This window comes from Falco punctatus, assembly GCF_963210335.1.
Source record: "Falco punctatus genome assembly, chromosome: 7".
Lineage (NCBI taxonomy): Eukaryota > Metazoa > Chordata > Aves > Falconiformes > Falconidae > Falco > Falco punctatus.
In genome coordinates, this window is record NC_137587.1 from 21,225,320 (window position 1) to 21,248,458 (window position 23,139).

General features: G+C 43.8%; 1 protein-coding gene across 7 annotated transcripts in view; it reads left to right on the top strand.

Annotated features, from left to right (window-relative positions):
• Positions 1–23,139, top strand: part of SUSD6 (sushi domain containing 6) — an 87,648-nt gene that overhangs the window by 40,324 nt on the left and 24,185 nt on the right. For 5 of the 7 annotated variants that reach the window (XM_080396535.1, XM_080396534.1, XM_080396537.1 and 2 more), the window contains one exon: positions 3,367–3,396. The exons of 1 other annotated variant lie outside the window; for it this stretch is intronic. In XM_080396535.1, coding sequence (XP_080252661.1) covers positions 3,367–3,396 — 30 coding nt within the window. Of the gene's footprint in view, positions 1–3,366; positions 3,397–6,429; positions 6,580–23,139 lie in introns of all 7 variants that reach the window. One more of the 7 variants, XM_080396540.1, reaches the window with a different exon arrangement.

Genomic DNA, 23,139 nt, shown 5'->3' on the forward strand with positions numbered 1-23,139 from the left:
AGTTGATCTCCTTTTAGTATTTCTGGCATTTCGATTTGGAAGGGAGAGGCTGCTGAAATCTGATATCCCGGACTTTTATGTCTTCCTGGCCTGATTTTGGCTTTGTAGCTAATGAGGGGTGCGGGGACACGTGAGGGAGTGACAAATTGGCAGGAACAGATAGTGGGAGTGGGAAAGGGACAAGGTCTTTTGGGGTCTGGTCTATCCTTGTTTTCCAGTCTTGCTGTTACTGGTGATAATGTCCCTGCCTCATTTCAGATGTAGACCTGTCAGATATGCCTCCCAGCCTGGGGCTGGAGTGCACCATCCCCATCTGAAACTCACGCCACACACTGCAGCACCTTTAACTGAGTCTGTCATCGGCATGCAACTGCCTTTTGCTGCATGGGGCGGCTGGATAGGGAAAGGCAGTGACAATACCAGCGAGCACTTTTAGTATCATTTTTGAGGTATTCAGTCATATTACCAAAAGCACTGGTTAAGCATATCGGAAGACCCAGGAGTGGCTGTGCACTGTTTCCCTTACTGTGTTCCTTTTGCTTCAGGACTTGGAACCAGCTGTGGTAAACTAATCAAGGCAGATCATCAGCTAAATAGGATTATAGTGGCTGGGCATGAACCATTTCCTGCAGGGGAAGTGAAAAACTGCATGTGGAGGGGAGCCCAAGTTCATAGCAGAGGGCAAGACATGCAGGGGGGAGAAATCCTGGGGAAGGGGAAGGGCTTGCTGATGATTGCTTCCATGTACAGGTTTTCTGACACTGGGAGGTAGCAACCCAACTGCTAATTGCTGGGAGGGATGGTGGTGCTCAGTGATGCGTCATGGGCCCGGAGAGTTGCACCTGCAGCAGCATGCCAGCCATGAGCAACATTAATTAGCAAGTCAGCCAAGAAGTGGAGAGCCAGATGGAGAAACAAAGAATACTGGCGAGGTGCTTGGAAAATTCTTTGCCTCATCTTTGTCCCTCAACCACCCCACCATTCTCACTTTATTACTTTACGTAGCAAGATTATTGAGAGCAGGCAGAGCAAAGCAATGTGAACGTGAACCAAGTTGTTGTTATTAAATGTCTTGGTGGTAATGGTTACCTTGAATGCAGGGCAAGTGTGACATGCTCACAATTGCTACAAAAGCTGAAGAATGGTCTCATAAAAAGACAGACAAGCATGGAGACAGTGGCTGGCTCAGCTCTGAGTGAGAAAGCAGAGCTTGTGATTCGTGTGTTTAAAACCTTACAATGTGTATTGTATTGCATTCATTTTGCTGTTTAGAAATTCTGTTGCTTGAGTTCCAAGAGGCTGAAGGGATATATTCATGTTCTGGGCAGGAATGTGTTCTCTTTGCCACATGGTTAATGTAGAGGGCAGACTCATTTCCAGTCAGCAAGCATCGGGTCTGTCCTCTGGTATTAATTTTATTTATGCATGGATTTTTAAGAAAAATCTTCAGCACTTTGTCTCAAGCAATCTATCCAAATATCCTGAAGTGCCACGAGGTGAGTATAAGTTGCTTAGTCACTAAGCATACTGCATAATTTGAGGAAACTGCTCTTTTTTCATGGGAAGATATCTGTGAATATAAAAATAACTGCTGCACGTATTTTAACACAGAACAAATGCAACATCTGGTGATGGGCAAGCAATTAAGGTGTGTCAGAAGAGGAGGATTTATGGAAACTTCAGTGCTGTTCAGAAATATTTTTTGAGCTTTATCACTGTTAGACCTTTTTTCCCCCATCTGGTGAGTTCTCTAAGATTAGTTAGGGAAATAATGAAGGAATGAGCAGGCAAGGAGACTTGGAAAGCAAGGACCTGAAATATGAAAGTGTAGTTCTTCAGCTGTCTCTTGAATTCTTTGAGGGTTCATCTGGAATGTAGCTGAAGGAAGGGGTCCTTAGTAGATAGAGATGGGGAATTTTTAAAGTGTTGGAGAGGAGCAATAACAACCATTTTGTCTGCTCTTCTACAGGTAATGCATCTCCATTCTTTCCTTGTTGCTGTGGGTTTTGGGTGGTTGGTTTTTTTTTTTTTTTCCTTCCTCCCATCTCTGGCCCTTAAGGTTATTCCCACAAGCTCTCAAAGGCCTTGTGTTTGTATCTCATTCACAGTGGTCCTCCTGGCTGGCTGGGCTATTTTTGGAAGGATGACAGTGGATCAGAATAAGTTGTTCATTAAATTTTAACATGTAGTGTCTAAAATACTCTTAAAGCTTCCTATCATTTGTGTTCCAAATGGTGTAATCTCTCTTGGATTCATAACCAGCTCTGTCAGAAACCTATCAAAATAGATGTTGGGCCTTTCATTATTGATAATAGCATCACCTGGTCCTGGGAAATGCAAGCAAAGGTGTTAGTAAACATCCTGAATTGAGCAAATATTAATACCCTTAAAAGAGAGAGTTTAAATATTAATCTTTTAAAATTAATAATAATGCAGGCTCAGTGAAGCCATTTACATTTAGACACAGTCTGATTTTTGTTGACTGATCACGTGTGAAGTGTTAGAAAGCTAGCTAATTTTTAGATTTGCCATTAAAGTGATAAATTGAGCTTGAATAAACTGAAACAACTTCATTCCTGTGTGTTGTCTCTGACGCAAATGCAGCCAATCTGCTGCTTGCTGTTCTAAGGTCTTTTCAGTGCCAAGGTTATTCTGCACAGAAGCTCTTGGATACCGCTGGTATTTGTTTGCATTGCGTAGAACAGCTTGTTAGAGCGCACTCCAGTCATTGAGCAGATTCAGACTTGTTCCTATTCTTTGGGAATCTGTGCAAATCAGAGGTTTCCTTTGTCTCTGACTATGCAGCTGAAAGGAAGGCGGTTATGCAGCTAGGGATGAATTCAATGGCCATGAAAACAAGCGTACTTTTAACACTGGATGGCCAGACAGAAATGTGGGGAGGTGTCATGCATGAACAGAGGATCTTGATTCTAACCTGCATGCTTCATGTAAGCATGGGTTTGGAGGAATTACAGGGTCAAGTGTATAGTTCTCCATGGAGAGAAGGGGTAACAGTTTCAGGTGCAGTTCCTCTTTCCAGTCCCTTTGGAGAGCTTAGTAAAAGCAGAGTGGTACAGAAGGGCATGGTGAGGAGCCACGAAGGTGGCTAGGAAGCAGATGCAGACGGGCCCAGGTTTAGACTGTTCAAATAATATTCACACTATTACTACACTGATCTAGGCAGTACTATTTAAGCAGCTGGCTTAAAGGGAGTAATAGGGATCTCAAGAAGCCACACATCATCTTTAATTTTAACCAGTTCTAATGGTTGAAGGATGAATTAAAGCTGTGTGGTGTTTAGCTACCTACTGAGTTAAACCATGACAGCACAATAGTAATCCTGAATTTTCCTTTTGTCTGTCCTAGGTTGGCACAGCAAATCCAAAGGACCTGCATGTGAGTAGTTATATTTGTTGCTGTACTATGAGAAATGAGTATGGTCTTTTACTGGTTAAATATAAGTGGCAATGAGCTAGGATTTCCATTATACTTCCGTTGTGTTGGATAGGCTGAGATCTATCTCTATGCCCTATTTCCATTTTTGTCCCTTATATTTGGGAAAGGTGACTGCCCTCAGTTTGAGAGAGGGAGATTAACTTCATGTGTTTCACTGTGCTTGAAGGGATCCTTGTGCCTTCTATAGGATTTAACTTTGAATTACTCAAGAAAAAACAAATAGAATAAATACTTTATTAAAATGCAGAGAGATGCTGCTTGAGGGAGTTTAGAGAGGCTGCCAGGGAAGATTGAGCTGAAGCAAAAAACCTTGTTTCCTTTGATCAAGAAAGGTGAACATCTCATCAGAGAGCATGACTCTGGATGTATTCCATTGGATACTTTTGCTTTCCATTTCCTGTGCTCAAAAGAAGTCTGAAATCTTTCCTGTATGCATGTTATGGATGTGTTTAACTTTGGGAGAAATTGGGAAGCATATTTGGCTTCTGTATCTGTTATAAATACATAAAATTTTGTGTAAATATTTGTTGAACTCTGAAATTTGATGTTTAGTGTGAATTTCTCCTTCTCAAAAAAAAAAAAAAAAAAAGAAAACAAACCGCCAAAAAAACAAACCCACAACAAAACCAAACCAAACAAGAAACCCCCCCAGGAACAGTGTCTGACAGGAATGGATTCATAATGAAGTATTTAAAGATGTGGGAGGGGAATTTTGCTGCCTACTAAATTTTGGTCTTCATAGAGAATGGGAGACAGGAGGAGGGAAAACTGGTGGAATCCCCTGAATCCTAGATTTTTATCCAATGCCTGAATTGTACTCCTAGCAAGGCTAGTATCACAGACCCCTAGCATTAAGGGGCTTTCAATTCTTGGCCATGGTTGCTAGCAGGAAAATAAGCTGCTTTTGGAAATAACTCTAGAGTTGTCTGGTCCATCTCATCTTAGCTTCTTGGGCTAGAATGAAAAAGATGGAAACTGCTAGAAGCTTCATTGTAGAGGGAAGCAGGAGGGGTGCTGAATGACATGGTTTGTTCTACTTGAGAATTTCAGTCCAGGTTCTGACTGATTGCCATCCTGGTGTCCCTTGATGACTGCAGCCTGCGAGATTGAAGACACAGATTTGTCTGTTTTAACACAGCTTCCTTCTATCACTGAGTCTTTCCTCTTTACCTACTTCAGCCAATCATTTGGGAAGAGATTGGGTTTGTTCCTAGTCTTATGGGGAAAGTCCTCGCAGCAGGACAGAAGAAAGTTTGCTTGCTACCACCTAATGCTATATGACAATTCTTTTGCTACTTCTGTCCCTCTTGAGACCTAAAGTGGTTACTGTTGCAGCTGAGGCATTATGTTTTTAGGATATGTTGAATGTTTTCCATCTGTGCAAGCCATGTCTGCCATTGCTTCTCCAGCCCTTATGTTTAACCTGTAGCATCACGAGCAGTTACCACCTCCTGTTCATGCTGCCAGCTATTGCTAACTCTGCAGTGGGGATGGCAGAACAAGAAGTGAGTTTTCTCTGGAGCTTTGGCAAACTTCAGCCTGGGCTGTTATTGCAAATACTGCTGGAATATTTGGTGTGTGGTATGTAAAGCTGTGGAATAGGTATGTCCTCAGCATGCTTACACGGCTGATAAGGGGGAAGCAAGTGGTAGGGCAAGGTGGGTGGCTGTAGACTGTGGAGTCTTTGGCTTTTGTGGCTGAATCTGTCAAGGCCCTGTGTTAAAACCAGCAATCTGTGTGTAGATGAGGATTGCTAAAACACTGCTGGTAACAAGCTGCTGATAGTCAAAAGTGAAGGTAGGGCACTGAGGGCACTTGAACAGCAAGCTCAAAAATGCTTGTACCTCTGTGAGAGTAATTGGAACCCAGTGACAGGATTATGGCATTGTCTCAAGAGGTTGTACCTGCTTATCTGTGTGCACTGATCTGCATCTGAAAAAACATTTTCCTTTTAATGAATTGAAACCTCTGGGGAGTGTTCATCTTCCTCTGCAAGCAGGAATTCCCCCTGAGGCTCTGCTTCTGCAAAGTGTACTGGAGCTGGAGGACCAGTGAATTGCTTGCTTCCAGATGTTGTTGAAGAGATTTGAAGTAATCCCTTAGGTATGGGGCTGCTTGATGAGTTATAGGATGTGCTAGGTGGATTGGGCTAGAGGGAGCTTGTTGCTAACCTGTTGAAGAATAAAATAAGCTTTGTGCCCCAGCCTAGCACGGTGATCCCTTTTATCATGGAAAGGGGACAGGGAACTTTTGGAGTTCCTGCGCTGAGAAGACTGCCTAATCTCAGGTTGTGGAGGTGCTCCCTCACTGCTTGTGTACTTTGTGTACCTTGTACTGCTTGTGTAGCCTGGCTGGTGCTGGATGGCAAGGCCTCCTGTGTTTCTTTTCTATAGGCCCAATGCCAGGAATGCAAGGAAAGTGCATTTATCCACTTGGTGTGGTAAGAAGCATTTCAGGGGAAGCAGAAGCCAAAGAACTGGAACAGTAGAGTAACAAATCTTTAAATCCTGTGGGCTCAGCATTTTAGGTCTAGCTAGTCATCTTAATTCAATAGGGTAAAAATCTTGCTTGTTCAAGAGAAAGAAACGCTGCTGCTTTTGAGAGATATGTTTTACTTGATTAGTAAAGGGAAAAGCATGTCTGATTTGAAAAAAGCTGCTTTGCTGTAGAGTGAGATAAGCGCCTCTGGTGGATGTTCTCTTGAGTTTTCAACCCACAGACAGGGAAGAACGTGGTAGGCCTGATGTGCAGAGTCATAACTAGAAAACCATGGGCTGCAGCTGCTTTTCTGGCTTGAAGGAACACTTTCTGTGTCCTGAGAAAAAGACCAACGTGGTGTATAATGAGTTTTGTGACAGACATACCCTTAGGCACCCATAAAACTATCCATCAGAAAGAATAAAACTGTCTTGTGATCTTACCAATTTTGTTGTTTGGGCAACTTTGCATTTTCTTCTGCTTCTTTTCCAACAGGGATGTCAGCTGCTGAGATAACAGGTGGTTTTCCTGTTTTAAGTTGAAGTAGGATATTTTGAAGGAAATGAAGCTACGTGGAGACTTCAGGCATAGAAAAGGACTAGAATTGAATGGAGATTTGTGGGAAGGTGGTAGAATGGATTGAAGGTGAGTGAGGATCAGGGGAGGGTAAGAATCTAGGAAAGAGAAGAGGGGGACAGGGAGGGCGGCAGCAGAACAGGAGGGTGAAGGTTTCCACAGATGGAGTTGTGAAAAAGATCCGGGTGGTTTAAAAAGCCAATTAGTGGCTTGGTGGTTAAGTAGTGTAAGTCCTGAACGAAGGCAGTGCTTTAGTTATGTAAGCAGATTAGAATGCTTGAGAACAGTAATGGCCTTGGGAGGGAGGACTCTAGCAGAAAAATGTGTGTGTGTTTGGGGTTTTTTAATGGTTAGGTAAGAGTGTCTTAATGCAGGAGGATGCAGGATATGCCTTTGCAGCATCAGGCTTTTGAGGCTTTTCTATATGTGACAGGACTGACTAATGAGACACTGACAGATTAAGAATTTGAGGGTTACAAAGTGTATGCGCTCCAGGGACTGAAGCTTCAAGGCATGAATCCCCTCAAGGCAGGAGCAGAGCAGGGTGAATATGCCAGCTGCTGGAGCACTGGCTGTGTCTGCCTACAAGTGCTCTAACATCCTGGCTCAGGATCTGGGGGGGGGGGGGGGGGGGGGCGGGGGGCAGGGAGAAACTGTGAGAGACCATATGGAAACTGCATGTGAAACAAGACATAGGGAGGAACTTGAAGTGGAAGTTGCTTCCGTGTTTAGAGAAATACCCGTGACAGTTTCTGTGACAGTTCTGCTTTTCTTAGTTTGTGTTCAGGTATATAGTTCAAAGCTGCTTTGCTCTTCTCCACCATCCTGCATTTATTTGGCTGCTACACCCACTGTAGGGAAGCCCTTCCTGTAAACAAGATAAACCTATTAAAGCTGATATACCTTGGTGTTGGCAAGGGTCCAGGGTTTCAGTCCCTGCTGATGGTGATGTTTTCCAGGTGGGGTCTGTGTGTCACTGTGAGTGGAATGAAGTTATATCAGAGTGGGTTAGGGCAGGTGAAGGTAGCAAGTTTGTTTTTCCAGTTGTATTCATTTAGTCCTCCACTTTGCCAACAAGTTAGTCAGTAGCCCAAAGCAGAAGTAGGTCTTGCTGTGATACAGAAATGTGATGTCCTTGAGCTAGCATAATTTTAACCTTTAGGTCTTGCCACTTTGAATCTGTTTATATTTACTTCTCATACTTAAACATTCTCTTTAAGTTGACAGTTTGTGCTTTAGTGGCTGTTCCCTCCATGGCATTTAGTAAGTCAGACTCCACTTTTGGAGTAGTTGGGGGAGATACACAGTGCTGGGAGAGCTGAGCTCTCTGTTGGTACAGGATCCTTGTTCAATTTTGGATCACTGAAGCAGCAGTGAAAAGCAGTTGGCAGGTTTGGTCTGAGGCGTTATCACAAGACTGGCAGTCAGGCACTGTTAGTGCACTTCTGCCACGTGGAAGAGGAGGTCTATGCAGTTGTGGCCAAGATCACTGTCTGCTGGCATAAGGAGATGTCTCTGGTGGGCGAACACACTTGAAGTGCAGTGTGGGTGCTGTGCTGGAAGGGGTTTGCCTCTCTGAGTTCTGCCTCCTTTTAGCACCCTGGAGAACTCACTACCTCTTGGCATGTGCCTCCAGCTCTGGAGACTCCTCGGAGCTGAAGCACCTTTTCAGAGCACTGTTGGGTGGGGTTTTTTTATTTTTTTTCCTGTCAGTGTTGCCTTAGTCATGCTTGGTCCCACTTTACCCAGCTTTTTCCAGTCATGAGCTGATCCCATGGTTGGGATCAGTCCCTGGACGGGCAGTAGTATGACTGCATGGGGGAAAGGAGATGTTGCAGCCTGTCACTCAGTACACAGGTAAGGCTGCTTTTAGCATCCTTGATTCTTGCTGTCAGTAAAACTGAGAGACTGGTAGAAGCTTCTAACTACAGGTGTTGTGAGGAGATTTATTCTCTGACCACCATCAGGGTGAGGCAAAGACTTAACCATTTTACCACATACCTCTGGCCACCTGCCACTTGTCTGAGGCAGGTCAGGAGTATTTCATGCTTGGCTACATCAGGTGCCATGGAGAGATTTGAGAGGATGAAAATGAATGTCTGTTCTGCATCCTGTGACAGCAGGGAAGCATCTATCACTAAGTCTGTTTCCATCTGCTGAATGTTAACCAGTTGTTTTAAATGGAGGAAATCTTTCTCCTGACCTTGGTTGGTTAGTAGCACCAAGGGAGGGTACCTGCAGAACTAAAGCTTTTTGCGTTTTTTATTTTAAAATGATTTGGGGTCGGTGGCACCATTTCAAAGGTGCTTGCCAGTGAGCACCCTGCACAGACAAAACCAAACACACCTCCCTTTCCGGAGTGGTCTGTCACCTTTCTTCTTTCTGTGGTGACAGAGGCTGTCCTCTTTAAATACAGATACTAATACATAGATAGTTCAAACACCTAAGCAGCAGTGGAATGACTGGACTTTAAAGATGAAATAGTTCCCGTTTCTTTTCCAGCAGTGGGATTTGGGGCTCTTATGTATTATTTCAGTGGTATTAGAGTAGCTTCACCCAATCTCACAGTGAAGTGAGAATCACTGTCAACAAAGCAGTGTTTGTGAATAGCAAGTATTGTTTCAGCCTGTAGCTTGCTTTTTCCAGTTAACCTGTATTTCACCTGGTGTAAAACTTAGTTTGATTTACTACTTAGCTGTTGTGGTGGTCTCCCTTTTCTCCTGTAGTGGGAGGCTCTCTGGGAGATGGTAGGAAATGGTGAGTTGTAGGAAACACTTTTTCCAGTGAATTCTGTAGTATTTAAAACAGAATCATTACTTGAAGTGGGTTATTCCCCGGTGATTCCCTGACCGGTGTCACAGGCAATGAAAACTGAACACTAAATTGAAAACAAAACTAGAAAGCACTCTGGTAACCATCTGCCAGTTGTTACATATCGCGTGGTGGCAGGATGAAACTCATGGTGCCTGGTCTGGTCTCAGATCACCCCATGGCAATTAGTTACAGTTGCTTTTGCAGGGAAGTTGACTGCTTTCCGTGCCTTTGGAGTAGCTTTCTCCATGGGAGAGGTTCCTGCCTGAGGCTGAGCTGGTTCCAGGGGCTGTGAGGATAGATGTATTTATGTTGATTTGTTTCTTTGAGCTGTGCGCCCCTACACCAGTATCTGTTGTGTCTGGTTTAATGACTAGCTGTAATGATTTTTACTGTCGTGCAATTGTTTAGCAGTAGCAAGAGAACAGTTGGGGACCTTTTGCTTTGCCTTTTATCAAGTCTTCCCCGAGCCCATCTTTGTCCTCACATGCACGTTTGGAGAACACAAGGCCACAGCGTACGGCTGCTGTGCCCCCGGCCCCTGCCCCACATGCATGAATTCATCAGCTTGATCTTTCCACCCCTACTCCTCAGGAGGGTCAGATGGCAGCTGCAGCTCCTGTCAAGCATGATGCCGAGCAGGGAGCTTTGGGGAGGAGGGTTACAAAAGGCCCAGCTTAAATCGTCTGTGTAAGGGCACAGCGAAGGCTCTGTCACCCAGGCCCCACTGCTTGTCTTCTGGTGCTATGGTTGTAATGACATTAGCATTTCAAAAAGGGGATTACCACAGCCCCCAGGTTCTGAGGGGAGGGTATTTTGGCTGTTGTTTGAAAAGCTGCTTTCTGGCTATCTCTGCTTTTTCCCTGGATGTGGATCCTGAAGGGTTGTTGAAGGTGACCACACCATGTTAAAAGTGGGTTGCTGCTGTTGCGAGGAAGCTGGCTGTTTATTGCCCTAAATGTGGGCTGGTAGATGTGAAATTGTTGCTGGTAACGTTCGTTCTTGCTGATTTGGAGTGACTGAGAATTTTCCAATGGAAAAGTAAAATTAAAGGGTCTGTATTGGGATCATGACTGTATGCTAGAGACGTATCCTGAAGTCATGTTTACAGGAAGAGGTTAAGGTAATTATACTAGTTTGTCTCATGTATTTCAACCAAAGGAAATGGGCAGCACACACATCCTATTAACTGTCTGCCTTCCACATTTCTGGTACCGAGGAAGACTTTCTGTGCCCAGGTACAAGATTTCAGGGTGTTTCCTTGGGAAATTGATTTTATTTTTATAATGTCCTGTTTAAAAATAAAAATTTCTGTAGTGAAATTTAACTCCTGTCTCTTGCAACTCTGTTGCATTACCCTCACAGTGGATCTGTGTTCAGTTGCTCTTCATTTTTCACCGAGTTCACTTTCCCTTTCCAGTGTTACCTGTGCTGGAAACTTGCATTAAGGCCCTACATATGCTGGGCTCTAGTGGAAAATTCCTGCAGTTGTTCTTTCCTCTCTGGTTCCATTAGCTGTTGAAACGATGGGTTAGGCCAAGCAGGCTGGTCATCTGGTCCCTGGGGCAAGAGAACAAAGGGAATAGTCTTGTTTGCCTGCCAGAGAGAGGCAAGAGTACTTTGTGCAACCTCTTGAACCCTGTATGGGCCCTAAAATCAGCTGACCCACAGTGTCCAAAACAGGAGCCCCGTGGCTTGACTCTGTGAGCACAGTTGGAGGTTGTGTAGCAGAAGATGCTGTGGTCGCCTGGAGCCTTGTCCTGAGCAGTATTGCTAGAGCTGTCTGTATTGAACTGTTGAATAAGAAAGGAAAGGTGTGTTTTGAAGAGGCATTGTTGTATGCATAGGTTTAAGTGTGCCCCTACAAGGACTTCTCTTGTGTGTTCCTGTAGGGCATAGTTCAAGTGGTCTTGCAAAGCTGTGCTGGCCCGAGTCATGGCTGTCCCTTGCTCTGGGTGCTGCTGGGAGCAGCCATGAGCAGGGCTTCCTGCGGTGAGTCACAGCTCCTGCGTAGGGACAAACAGCCAGAGACCAGTGGGAAGAACTGGTAGCTCTTCCTGAGAGAGATGGCAGGCCTGGGCCATAGGTAAGCTGTTCCTCAGGGCATCAAGGAGGAGCAAAAGTAGGTTCCTCTGTAAACACTGCCCAGGGTACTTACTGTGCCCAGGAAGGGAGGCATGTAACTTCTCCATGTGAAAACAGGAGCTGCAGAAGGCCTTCCAGGAGTGTGGTGGCTGCTGACGAGGTGTGTGTGCTTGTTCAATGTATTTCAAACTGCCAGTCTCCAGGCCTATAGTAATCTGCTTATTTCTGTAGAGCACGACTGTCTATAAACTTCAGCAAGGGTGGAGTGTCTTAAACATTAGATGCTCAACTGAACCTTCACTCAGGAGCTTTTTGGATGCCCTGTGCCTGAGGTAAGCTGGACAGAAAGCACAGGGTGGCAGAGCCACAAGTCACTGTGGTCGTTCTCGTCTTTTTTCTGTTTCTGCAAATGCGCCAGCAGACACAGCTATGCAAATCTGCCAGCTGTCTCCTTGGGAAGTTAGTCACTGAGTCATTGTGCAACCAGCTCTGGTTGCACAGGCTTTTGAATTTGCAGTTAAACTTAGCTACTGTGCATATTTGTGTGGCTGGCTTTGAGATGTGTGAGTTTCTGCATCCTCTTTTCGAAACTTTTGTCTTTTCTGGTAGTGGTGGTAGAAATGAAATATTCACTATTGTAGTGAGCAGGCTAGAGAAAAAATTAAATGTGAATGCTGTGAACTAAAAAGCTAAGGACTAAAGAATGCAGGAAACAACAAACGGCCTGGTTTCTGGAGGGCTGATGAAATTTTAGGTTTACTTGAGGGGGGGAATCCTTTGTCATTCTCTCCAATTTCAGGGCAATTACTGTTTTAAGGCTTGCAAGAGAAAGATAAGGGCAGCAAAAAATAGAATTAATAAGTGCTGGTCATAATATTTAGTGGAATAAGAGCATTTATAATTATTATGGAGTAAGAGGAGAGGAAAAAATTAATGAAGGAGAAAGTAGTTTTATTTCCCTTACTCCCTGTTTGGATTAATGAATTTAATTACTTGGAAATAGCTAGTAGCAAACTTGTGAGCTTTTTCAAATGTACTTTTAACAAGACTGCAAATTTTAAAAGAATGGGCAATTCAGTAAAAATAATTGAAGATGTAAGAACTTAACTGCTATATCTCCCACTGCAAGTACTTTGTGTCCATAGATGTTAAGAGGACTGAATTAATATGCCTCTGATGTACTAGGAGGGGAGAAACCAGGGCACGAAAACACAATTCTAAATGCAGAGAAGCAAGTGAGATACTGAGTTTCAAATAGATCCTTACAATAAAGTTGTCCTTTCTTTTGTTCCTGTCAGCATAAAATAGAGACAAATATGGAAAGGAAATGGCTGAGCGGAGTAATGGAATTGTGCGTAACAAGCAGCAAGAGTGCATGAGGTGGGAGAGGGAAGATGGTGCAGAATGCCAGAAAAGGATTTTTGTATAATAAAGCTTGTGTCATAAATTCCTCCCTTCTTCATGGTATAGTTTAGTTTTGGCTAAATTGTTTGCTCTTTTGTCAGCTTAAACTGGTCTTTATAACGTGATATGACAGCTAAGCAAGTAAATAGCAAAGAAAAATAGCATTGCATCTTCTTTAAATTAGGGAAGATATCTGGCGGGATGATGCTCATGTCAGATACATTTACCATCAAATAGAATTTTCCAGAGTGCTTGTGTCCCACTGGTAATCAGTTGGGAGAAGATGTCTCAAGTCATGCAAGCACTGCTGAAAATTTTGCCCCGTGTGTTTTAACAGTCTGAAGGAGGGACTTGGCATCCTGCTGCTTAGATTTGCAGGCAATACAGTGCTGAAGGAGAGCTGCAAAATTCCCATGATGACTGAGTAACATGAGATTACTCTGCGCAGCGTCTGGAAATCCATAAAGAGAGACTGAAGCTAGCCTTCTCCAAAGGTTACTTGACTAGTAAGCAGACCGAGGCAGCGTTCGGAAGAAGGCATGAATCCATTCCCTTAATTTGCAGTGATGGCAGCCCACTCTGAGTTGTTTCAGGAAGGCAGGGTGGAGTCATATGCCTTTTCATTTCCCCTTGGTGAGCATGTACCCCCGGACAATGCTAATTATCTGTACTAAAAGTCTACCTGCAGTACAAGAAAGCTTCATATTTCCAGCTTGTCCCATTCTACGATGAGAACAGACACATTGCCAGAGCTGGCTGAGCTCTGAATACTGATGTAGAGAAGCTTAATTCTCTAGCAGCAGTTCTACCTGGAAAGATGCTTCTGTGTTCCCAGTTTGCACAGTAACAACAGGGTCTTCTGTTATCTTCAGCATTAGCATGAGCCCCGGTGTGAGGGCTCCCCAGGGCATGATTTCTAAGAAAATAGTATGCTGATTAAAGCAGTTTTATGCAGCAATGGTTGAATGTTTTCTTGTGGTTTTCTTAGTGATCCTTTTTGTTAGGTCATCAGGAAGAGCATTTGAAAGCAACGTGCCATGTTTTGGTCAGTCTCATCAGGTACTCGGCTGTGGAACAAGCATGTCCCCTGACTGGAGCCAGTACAGATGCTGTATGACAGACACGGCTGTTCATTCTTGTCCTAGGAACACCTCTTGCAAAACCATCCTCCCTGTTCCTATGGGCTGCTGCAGCCCTGGAGATCTCTTTGACTACAATGTAGTTCTATCTGTGCAGGTGTTTTGTGCTTTTAGAAGGAAATCACTTCAGTCTAGTAGCTTGTGATGGCTCAAGAGGTTTTTCACGTTGTGGTCCCGTTGCTGTGAGCCTTGGTTTTGAACGTTTTCAACCATTCTTACTGAAGAGTGCCAGGTCCCTTAATATGTCCTAATTTTGTACCTGCAGCCACATGACCTCCTCTTGGAATGGAGCATTATGGAAAGCCTGCTTTTCTGGGAGCTTTTTGCAGAGTCTAGACTGGAAATCTGTTGCCAGTAAATGTGTTAGACTGGGATCAGAAGTTTCCAAGCAGTGGTCTTCAGAATACATAATAGTCTGTGTAGTTCTGCCTGCCACGTAACGACAGCTTCTCACTTTCAAATTGCTTTAATGATGCTAAAATGGAGCTTTAAACGTGTTTTTGCTTTCCAGTGCAAGCAGTTTCTGTAATTGGCAGAGGTATGTGCCCCTGAATAAGAAAGTATGTGATTACAAACCCCCTCTGTTACGAAGGAATGCTCTTGTTGGAGTGTGTTCTACACACCAGAGTGACTTCCATCGCTGATGAGGAGTTTAAGAGGAGCAGGAAGGGGTAACTTCTAAAACCACAGCTATTGAGAGGAAAACATAGGTGCGGTTGGGTAGCTCGCTCTTCTCTGTGGAGTTATTGCAGAAGGGACACTGGGCCTGGCAGTGTAGTTGTTGCAGGGTAGTGTGGGATGAGTGTCCTGTGGCAGCAGAAGAGATTGTGACTTGGTTTCTGTTTACACTGTGAGCTAAAGAGTAAATGTCAGCTGTCTGATTGTCTCTTCCACCCAGAGATTGTGACACTGACAGCCTTGATGTGCAATAACTAGGCTGCTGTGATTTGCATTCATGGCTTTAAGTTCTGATTCTTCTGGGTGTAGGGCTGTGAAAGTAGATCATGGCATTTAATGTAAGATAGACACCTCCATCCACCTTATTAATGAAGCCATACCAACTGGGAAGAAAAATGGGGGGAAAGAAGTCCAGTGTTGTAATCCAGGTGGCTTTTCCCAGTGCTTCGGAGGCCTTTGCTCTCTTTGTCTTCAGGCAAGATACCAAGAAAAGGAGAATGGAGAAGAGCAGCGGGTCTGTCTTTTGAGGAACACCCTAGTTTTCCAGATGTTAAATTATGTTTCTACTCTTGGGAAGTCACCTTTATTTCTGGTGAGATTTGATACAGTATAATGGTGTTTAGCCACAAAATGGCCTTTTGCACAACTGTAGTATCAGTTTAAGAACTGAGAACCTATTCTAAGGTTTGTCACTGAGTAACCCTTTGGGAGAATGGAAGTCTGTTTCTTGACAGTGCTGCTCTTAACGTGTATTTTAGAAATGGTAGCTTTGAAATCCCTGGCTACTTGGTCAAGCGATCTAATCCAGAGGTTTTGGAAAAGGGCTTTTTGTACTTTCATCCTAATATAAAATCCTCGTGAGGTTTTAAAGGCTCTTGCGTGCATGCGTGGAGGGAATGTGGTGTTAGCTGAAGGATGTCTAGTCAAAATCAAGTTGAGTGCTCTGACCAGGGAGCAGTGGTTCGGGAGGAGGGGACACAGAGGATCTCTGTTTTGATTGGGCTGTCCACTATTTCATTAATACCCTGATGAAAGATATAAATTATTATGAGGAAGTCCAGTTGGAAAGTAGATACTCCTAATGCTTCTCCCTTCTGTTCCAAACTTGAGCTGCTTTCCACTGAGGCTGAAGCTGTCTCCTAAAAGTATTGTCCTCTGTTCTTCATGTCAGCTACCAGAATATAGCTGTTCATACGAGTGGTTTCCTAGATCTTAAGTGTGGCTAAAGTAGCCTTTTCTAAAAAGTGAATAGAAAAGGCAGGGGTGGACAAGGGGCAGAATAAAGGATGGCACTGCAGGCTGCCTAACATGATCAGCACTGTGAAATTGAATGCAACAGCCTTTGGACAGTCTTTGACTATAATTGTGCTGGCAATGGTAAGAAAGTTCTAACAGTGTCTGTGCTCGATGGGATGTATCTGGTGAGAGGGAGTAAATCTCACATGCTGAGCAAATTGTGTGGGGGTGGAGGAGATTGGAAGAAGGGAAAATTACCATAAGTTTGAAAGAAGGGGCTGTGGAATTGTTATACTGTCTCTTGTCCTCGTAGCTCCCTGCTGCCTGCTAAACATGGCTCTGCAGTGCCTGTCGCCTTACTGCTAAGACAGTGGGGTTTCTGTTATTTCCTTCCCCTGAGAGCCTTCAAATCCCATTTTATCCAATCATATGCAGGAGATTGGGAAACAAATGAACAAAACCAGGAAAAGTCTGGGTAAAGGAGATACTGTTTCTGTCTTTATCAGAATGGCTTTGTAACACCTGCTGTTGATCCATGGTCTTCCTAGATGGTGTATGTTCAAGACACCATATGTTCCCAGTGAACTTGACCAAAGTGATCAAGTTCGGGTTTGGAGCTCTCAGATTTCTGTCTACATTATTACCCCTGTAATGCTTATTCTTCCTGATTAAATGCGTGTCCTGTTCTCTGAAATGCTTTATGTCAGTGTGAAAAAGAGATCAGTTACAGACCAGTAACTGATAGGTTTAGTAAACAGACTCCTGTCTTTTCTCTGGAACTTTGTGTTACAGTCTGGATGCTAATTTATTAGCATCAGAATAACTTCCGTGCTGTTTTGACCCACTAGTTTTCAGACATAAGACATCCGTGTCTGTTACTTAAGTGTTCTCAAGGAGTCTGCATGCACAGTTGGGAGAGTTCCCAAGTGCATCTCTCTGGGGGGCAGCATTTCTGCTATTTTTAGCATGATTTCTTTGGGTCTGCAATTTCCTTTGTGTGAGAAACTTCACTAACTGGCAAGAGGTTGAACCATACAGTAAATGGATCTCAAAGGATGGGAGACTTTCACTTCACTACCAAGAAACCTCTAAGTGCTGTCTGGACACTTCTACCAAACCCTCTGGTAGACTGAGCTCCCCTGAGCAGCTGAAGGGACATCATGGCATAGAATGGCCTGGCATAGAATTACTACATCTTGGAAACAGTTGGTATAGGGGCGCTGTCTATGTGTACTGTTTATTTTCACTTTGTCTGGAGTCTTCATTTGTGACAACTGGTAAACTCCATCTGGCTGTAACACTTAGTGGTTTATTGCCTCTCTATTGAACTGAGGTCTAGAGGGTGCAGTGGGAAAAATTTGATATCTGCTGCAGGGGAGGAAAAAAAAGCAAGCATTAAGTTGTGAATCATCTATTTAAATGAGGAGGAGAGACTCTGCAGTTCAGGGAGTTCATGGAGAGAGAGAGAACCTGAATTCTGTAGGAGACATAGAGCGTGAGGCTGGGTGATGGTCTAGAAATGGCAGTAGGGATGCTGAATCATTTAGTGTGGGAAGTAGTGGTCAGATGGTGACTGAGTGTGGGCTGGAGTCAGTGGTCTGCACATCTACCCTGCCCTTCACCTGCCTTTCTGGAAGGGCACAGGGCTCCTGAGGTTGTATCTACCAGCCTTGTGTGGATGTCTAGTGCCTCAGAACTAACTGAGCCTGAATTGAACCCTCTGTCTGGGGAGCCCCATGCAAGGGGTGCTTTCTTCAGCTCCCTGAAAAAGTGACTTGGGAACATGCATGGCGTCAGCTTTTAGGGTGTGGGGTGCCCAATGTGTTGAAGGATCTTGTGGATGTTGCATTTTTCTTGAATGTGTCAGGTGATCTGCTTGTGAGCTGCCTTCTCACAGGAATGGGGGCTTGCTGAGTCCATGCCCAGGACCTGTAGATACCTGGCTGAAGCCAGGTTTGATGGGCAGAACCTAGTGAGGTCTGGGAAGGTGTGTGTAAGCCAGGTTCGGCAGCTGGATCTGTAAGGCTTGGGAAATGTAGCTGCAGAAAGTTTACCCTGGCAGTGGTTTTAACGCTGAGGCCTCTGGTGAGAGAACACAGAGAAAAAGAATAGCTTAACTTCTGCCCTCCGCTGGTTTAAGCTTTTGATAGTGTAAACACTCTTGGGGGGGCGGGGGCAAGATGCTGCTGCTTTTATTTTTTTTATTTGCTAGGTTAAGGGGATACTAGATGGGAGCACTGATACTGGGAAAGAGCTGGGATTTGGATGCTTGCTTTCTACCACGTGCATTTGTGTGATGACATGGAAGGCAGATTTGGGTCCAGCTGTGTGAGGGCTCCCCAGGGTGTTCTCAGCATTCCTCCAAGCTCCAGCCCCAGCTCTGCAGAAGCTGGGAACGCTCGTGAATTTTCCCGTTTGCGCTCAGCGGAGCACTTTCTGTGGCATTCAGGCATGCTCCAACAGCTTCCTCTACTGCATTCTTCCCTGGGGAGCATCTGAGATGTGCTTTTTCTGTGTAGGGGATTCTTTGAAACTGCTTTGTTCTTGCATGATTTGGGAAAGATGATGTTGTTTTTAGCTGATGGGCTGTAACTTCTCCTACTGTCTTGGTTGCTCTTGCTTAATGTTTCCCTTCCAAAGCCTGAGTCAGAAGAAGATGGTTGTGAAATCTGTCTGCTAGATTAGTGTATATATGTATGTGTGTATTCTGTGTTGGCCAGAGTAGAGTAGTGGAAGGGATTTTTATGTTCTAGGGAATTATGAACCTATAAATAAATAAATAAATCTTCCTTTTAAACCACTATTTGTCTTTTGAAATCATCTGGCCTTCCTCATCCTGTTTCTCAGAGTATCAGAGAATTGAGTTGCTATTGTGACATTTTATAGTGTAAAGTTAGCATTTCATTCTGATAAGTCATCTGTCTCTCCCAGTGAAGATAAGATAGTTCTGCAGCTCTTGAAACCAAGATTGAGATGTTGTCCTGCTGGATTGACAATTTAAACAAAAAGGAGCAAGTAGTAATGTAGTGAATACTGCTATTATCCACTAACATTTTTACTTGAATTTTGCTGAAATGTGCAAAAACTGTTCTTGCAGGTAAGTGCTTAACAAAAACAACCCACAATGCGAAACAACAAAACCCAAACTAAAACAACATACCCCGAAATCCCAGCTAACCACTCCATCTCTGTTATGGAGCTAGGTAGTTAGAACAGTTGAGCTTATTGTCTGATGTGAGGGGATGCTGGAGCTGAGCAGGAATTTTCTCATTCATGTTTGGAAGATGGCTGTGAGGAGGAGCAGTAGGACTTTAGAAAGGAGGAGGCAAAACTGAAAGAAGGTGAAGAGGGACCTGAAATTTCTCCAACTTGATGCTATGAATGCTGGCTGGAAAATGTGTAGGACAACAGGTAATGAAAATGGTTTCATGTTGTTTTGATTCTTGTGGCATTCAAGGAAATAGGGTTTTGTAACAACATCTGCAAACCAACCAAGTTGTCTGGAAGAATCTGGCCTGGAACAATCTCTTTCCAATAATGCAATGTTCTAGACCCCATGGTCTGGCTGGCAGGAAATTATAGTGGTATCATTCCAGTGGGGCCTGTCAAAGTAGAGTGATCCAGGTAAAATGCTATTGTTGTGGTGTGATACTGGGTACTTTATGCAGCCAAAGCTCAAGTATTTTCACACTGTTGTTATCCTGTGTTGCCCTGAGAAATCCTTGTGCTGGTTTAGCAAGAACTGCTCTGACATGACTGATGATGCTGTGTAGATAAGATGTAGCTGAAGGAAGCCACTTGAGAGCTGAACAGCAAGTGCCTCAAAACAATAAATGAAACTTAATGAAATGCCACAAATAATATAAAAAGCCAGCTGGCACAAAAGGAGCGTTGTTGAGTTAAAACCAGACAGTAACTCTGCAAGGTGGTAATGCAGCATATGTGTCCCTAGCTATGTGTTAGTCCTGTTTATGGCAATAAAGGTTGAAGTAAATTCCTGGACAGAGACACCTGTGTGGAAGAACTACTGAACTATGAAATCCTACATCTGGATTGGCTTTCCTTGTGTAGGAAGAGACATAAATATTAAAGCATTTAAATTAATCTGTAAATTTTTGTCATTGAAATTAATTACAGTGGTGACAAGAACCCTTAAGTGATTGTATTGCACTTTCCAGACTACTTGAAACTATATATTCATAAAGGCAGGCAGGAAAGCTCTGAAGAGGGAAGGTGAGGCAGGGAGGCAAAACCTCAGGTTAGCTGTTGATGGAGCATGTCTCTGGGCCAGGGTCCTTTGAGCCTACTAAGCTGCAGTGCCTCCTGCTTCAAAATTTTGGCCTCCGTAACATCTACGTCAGTGATGAGATACGTTTTGGCTGGCTCTGTGGCAGTAAGTTGGAGCTGGAGTTGTGTGTCTCCAAGGCTCTTGAGCATCTGTCAGGCCAGCTGTGCTCCAGCAACACCAGGAGAAGAGCAAAAGCAAATTCATAATAAAGCATTATGAGAGTGTTTGATTTGGGTTTTTTTAAGTTTTAACTTGGTATTTTAGTTGTTGAAGAACAAAGAACATGTTTAGGTTACCAGGGAACATAAATAAGAAGCAAAGGATATGTAGACTTTTATTTCTTTTTGCTTAAAAGCAGCAAAGTGCAAAGAGGTTGGACTGATGTTTAGCAGTTCTTGAGGAGATGTGTTCTCTTTCTTGAAGATTTTGTTTTGAAAACAGTTATACTGCTGGGTTTTGGGTTGTATGTTTTATAAACTTTTTATGTCAAATGGAAGGAATGGTATTTCATCTTTCTTATCTTTTTATCAGGCATCTAATGCTGCAAATGGGTCCTCTCTTGGCAGTTGCTACCTCTAACCTATTTTTTTTTTTTATTACATGCTTTTTCAGCTGGATAGTTTGACTTGCCTGTGTTTTGATTCCAGTGGCTATAGTGAAAGTATCAGAGGGCAAGTAGTATTTCAAAGGGTGAGAAGTTCTTCACATCTTTTCTGAACACTTCTTGCCAGCTATGGAAGGAGCTTGCTTTTTGAACAGTTTCCCAATCCTGGCTTGTTTCGTTTTGGCTTTGTTTACCCTGTGGGTGTTTGGGATGAGAAGCTAGAAAGACAGATTTCATGTTTGCTGCTAGGTATGCTTTGGACGATTTGCTAATTCGTATCTATTGAGTTGCTTAGAGCTTTGGTAGGTACTAGGAAGATGGAAGTACAAAAATGAACACTTTGAAGCTATTACATCTGTATAACAAGATAGTCTTCTCAAAGGAGGTGGCTGAAAATCTAACTTCTTTAATACACTGTGTTTGTAAAGATTATACTAAGTTGCCATTTACTTCCCATGTGCCATTTGATCCCCAGCAGAATCTGAGTGGGTGGAATGTGTGGGATTCTGCCTGTTCTGCCAGAACTTGATAGTGTCTTCTGTGACTAGTAAATCAAAGTAAAAGCATCATCCCACCAGACCTTGATGCCTCTTGCTAGTCATGCTCCAGTCATGAAGCAAGCTTACTGACAGCTTCACTGGGTTACCTCCCTTCTTTCCAAAAAAAAACCAAACCAAAAAACACTCGCCAGTTACTTGCGTTGCCAGTAAACAGACAAGACCACATACGGAATAGCTGTTAATTTTCAGTGCAGGTTATACAGGGTCTGACGCCACCTTTCCTGCTGTCACCTTGCTAGCTCTTAAATTGCCCGGCACACTTAGTGTTAGGCAATTCAGAAAGGTGTATCATAGCTAGCACTTCTCAGTGGAATAAACTTACTTTGCTTTGAAGCTTAGTTCTTCACCTTCATCTGTGTCTTGGAGCTTTTGAATTATCAGAGTCTATATCAGCTTATCAGTTCAAGAAAAAGTAGCTGAGAATGGTTGAACTTGCAGCACAACTGGGAGTCTCCAAGGCTTTGTGGTCTCTGGGAAAGCCAGCTTTGCCACGTGGTGTGCTTCTGTCACTGTAGTCTGAGGTGTCTCCTACTTTGAATAGGATGACTTGAGTGTTCAGCTGGGGCTATTTTTGTTTTCCTGCCAGTCTCTGCAGAGAAGTTGCTTGCAATGCTAAGCTTCTGTAAAGCCGGTAGAAAAGATGACTTAATTCTTACAGCTAATGTAACCACATCTAGAGTGAAAATACAGAGTGTGCTTGAGTGAGGCTTTCCAGCGAGAGAGGACTAATAACTCTTTGCAATTTTGGCCAGCCAGTGGTAAATTGAGTGCTTGTTCTGACAAGTCCCATGACAGGGATGAGTCATTCTTAAATGATAAACAAATCTGCGCAAATACTAGATTCTGATCTGTTCAGTGGCCCTGAACAGAGCCAGAGGTCAGAAAAGAAATGGCATAGTGGGATAAAAAAGCATTCTCTAGTGTGTGGTGTTGTATCGGATTGAAATTTCAGGATTGCTGCCCTTCCCTTTCCCTAGCAAAGCTGTCTGTAGATACAGTGCAGAGGGGAGCTGCAGAGGGCTTCGAGCTCCCCAGTTCAATTTCCACATAGGTGAAAGTGGAATAATGTTGAGCACAAAGTTGATCACCTGTGTGCATGCCATTACTAAGTCAGCCTTAGCCAAACTTCCAAATTAGTACTTTTTGGATAGACTGAGTCAGAGGCAACAGCTGCTGCTGCTGCTGAAAGGATGAAAAATGAATTGGCTGTGGAAGGCTCATTAGTGAAGACAGCCTACCAAGGCAGAGCTTTAAAGCGACTCGGCTAGTGTTGGGGATCTTTCCATGCACACATGAGACAACAGGGCTCCTTTCTAAGTTCTAAACTTCTTTCTTTGGATATTTGCATGTCCCCTTGGAGTTTAGGACTTGGCTCTTGAGCAGATTCATGACTGTGCAATGATCTGTGTCAAGTCTTAGAACAAACTATAGCAGAACTGGGGTTAGAAGGTAGGTGTGAGCTGGCCCCTTGGGGAAGGGGGAGCTGGTTGTTGTGTAGCTTGGTGCTGTCTGCCCGAGTTCCACCATGCAGTGGAAGGAAAGCAATGGATTGCTACTGCTGTTAGTGTTACCAGCCAAGTGATGTCATCCAGGCCTTGAATGGCCATGCTGGAGCCCACAACAGAAGCATATTTTGAGAAGTGGACATAGCAAGAACTTTTAAAGGCCTTATTGGAGAAAGGAACCTGATTACTGTACTAGGCTGAAGTTTAGGGAGTGGAAGTGTTCTGTAGCCGTACGGAGATCCACAGGTAAGGTAAGCTTCCTGAGGCACTGCTAAACTGCCCACCTCTTGTCACTTGCTGGTAGAGATGAGATTTGCTG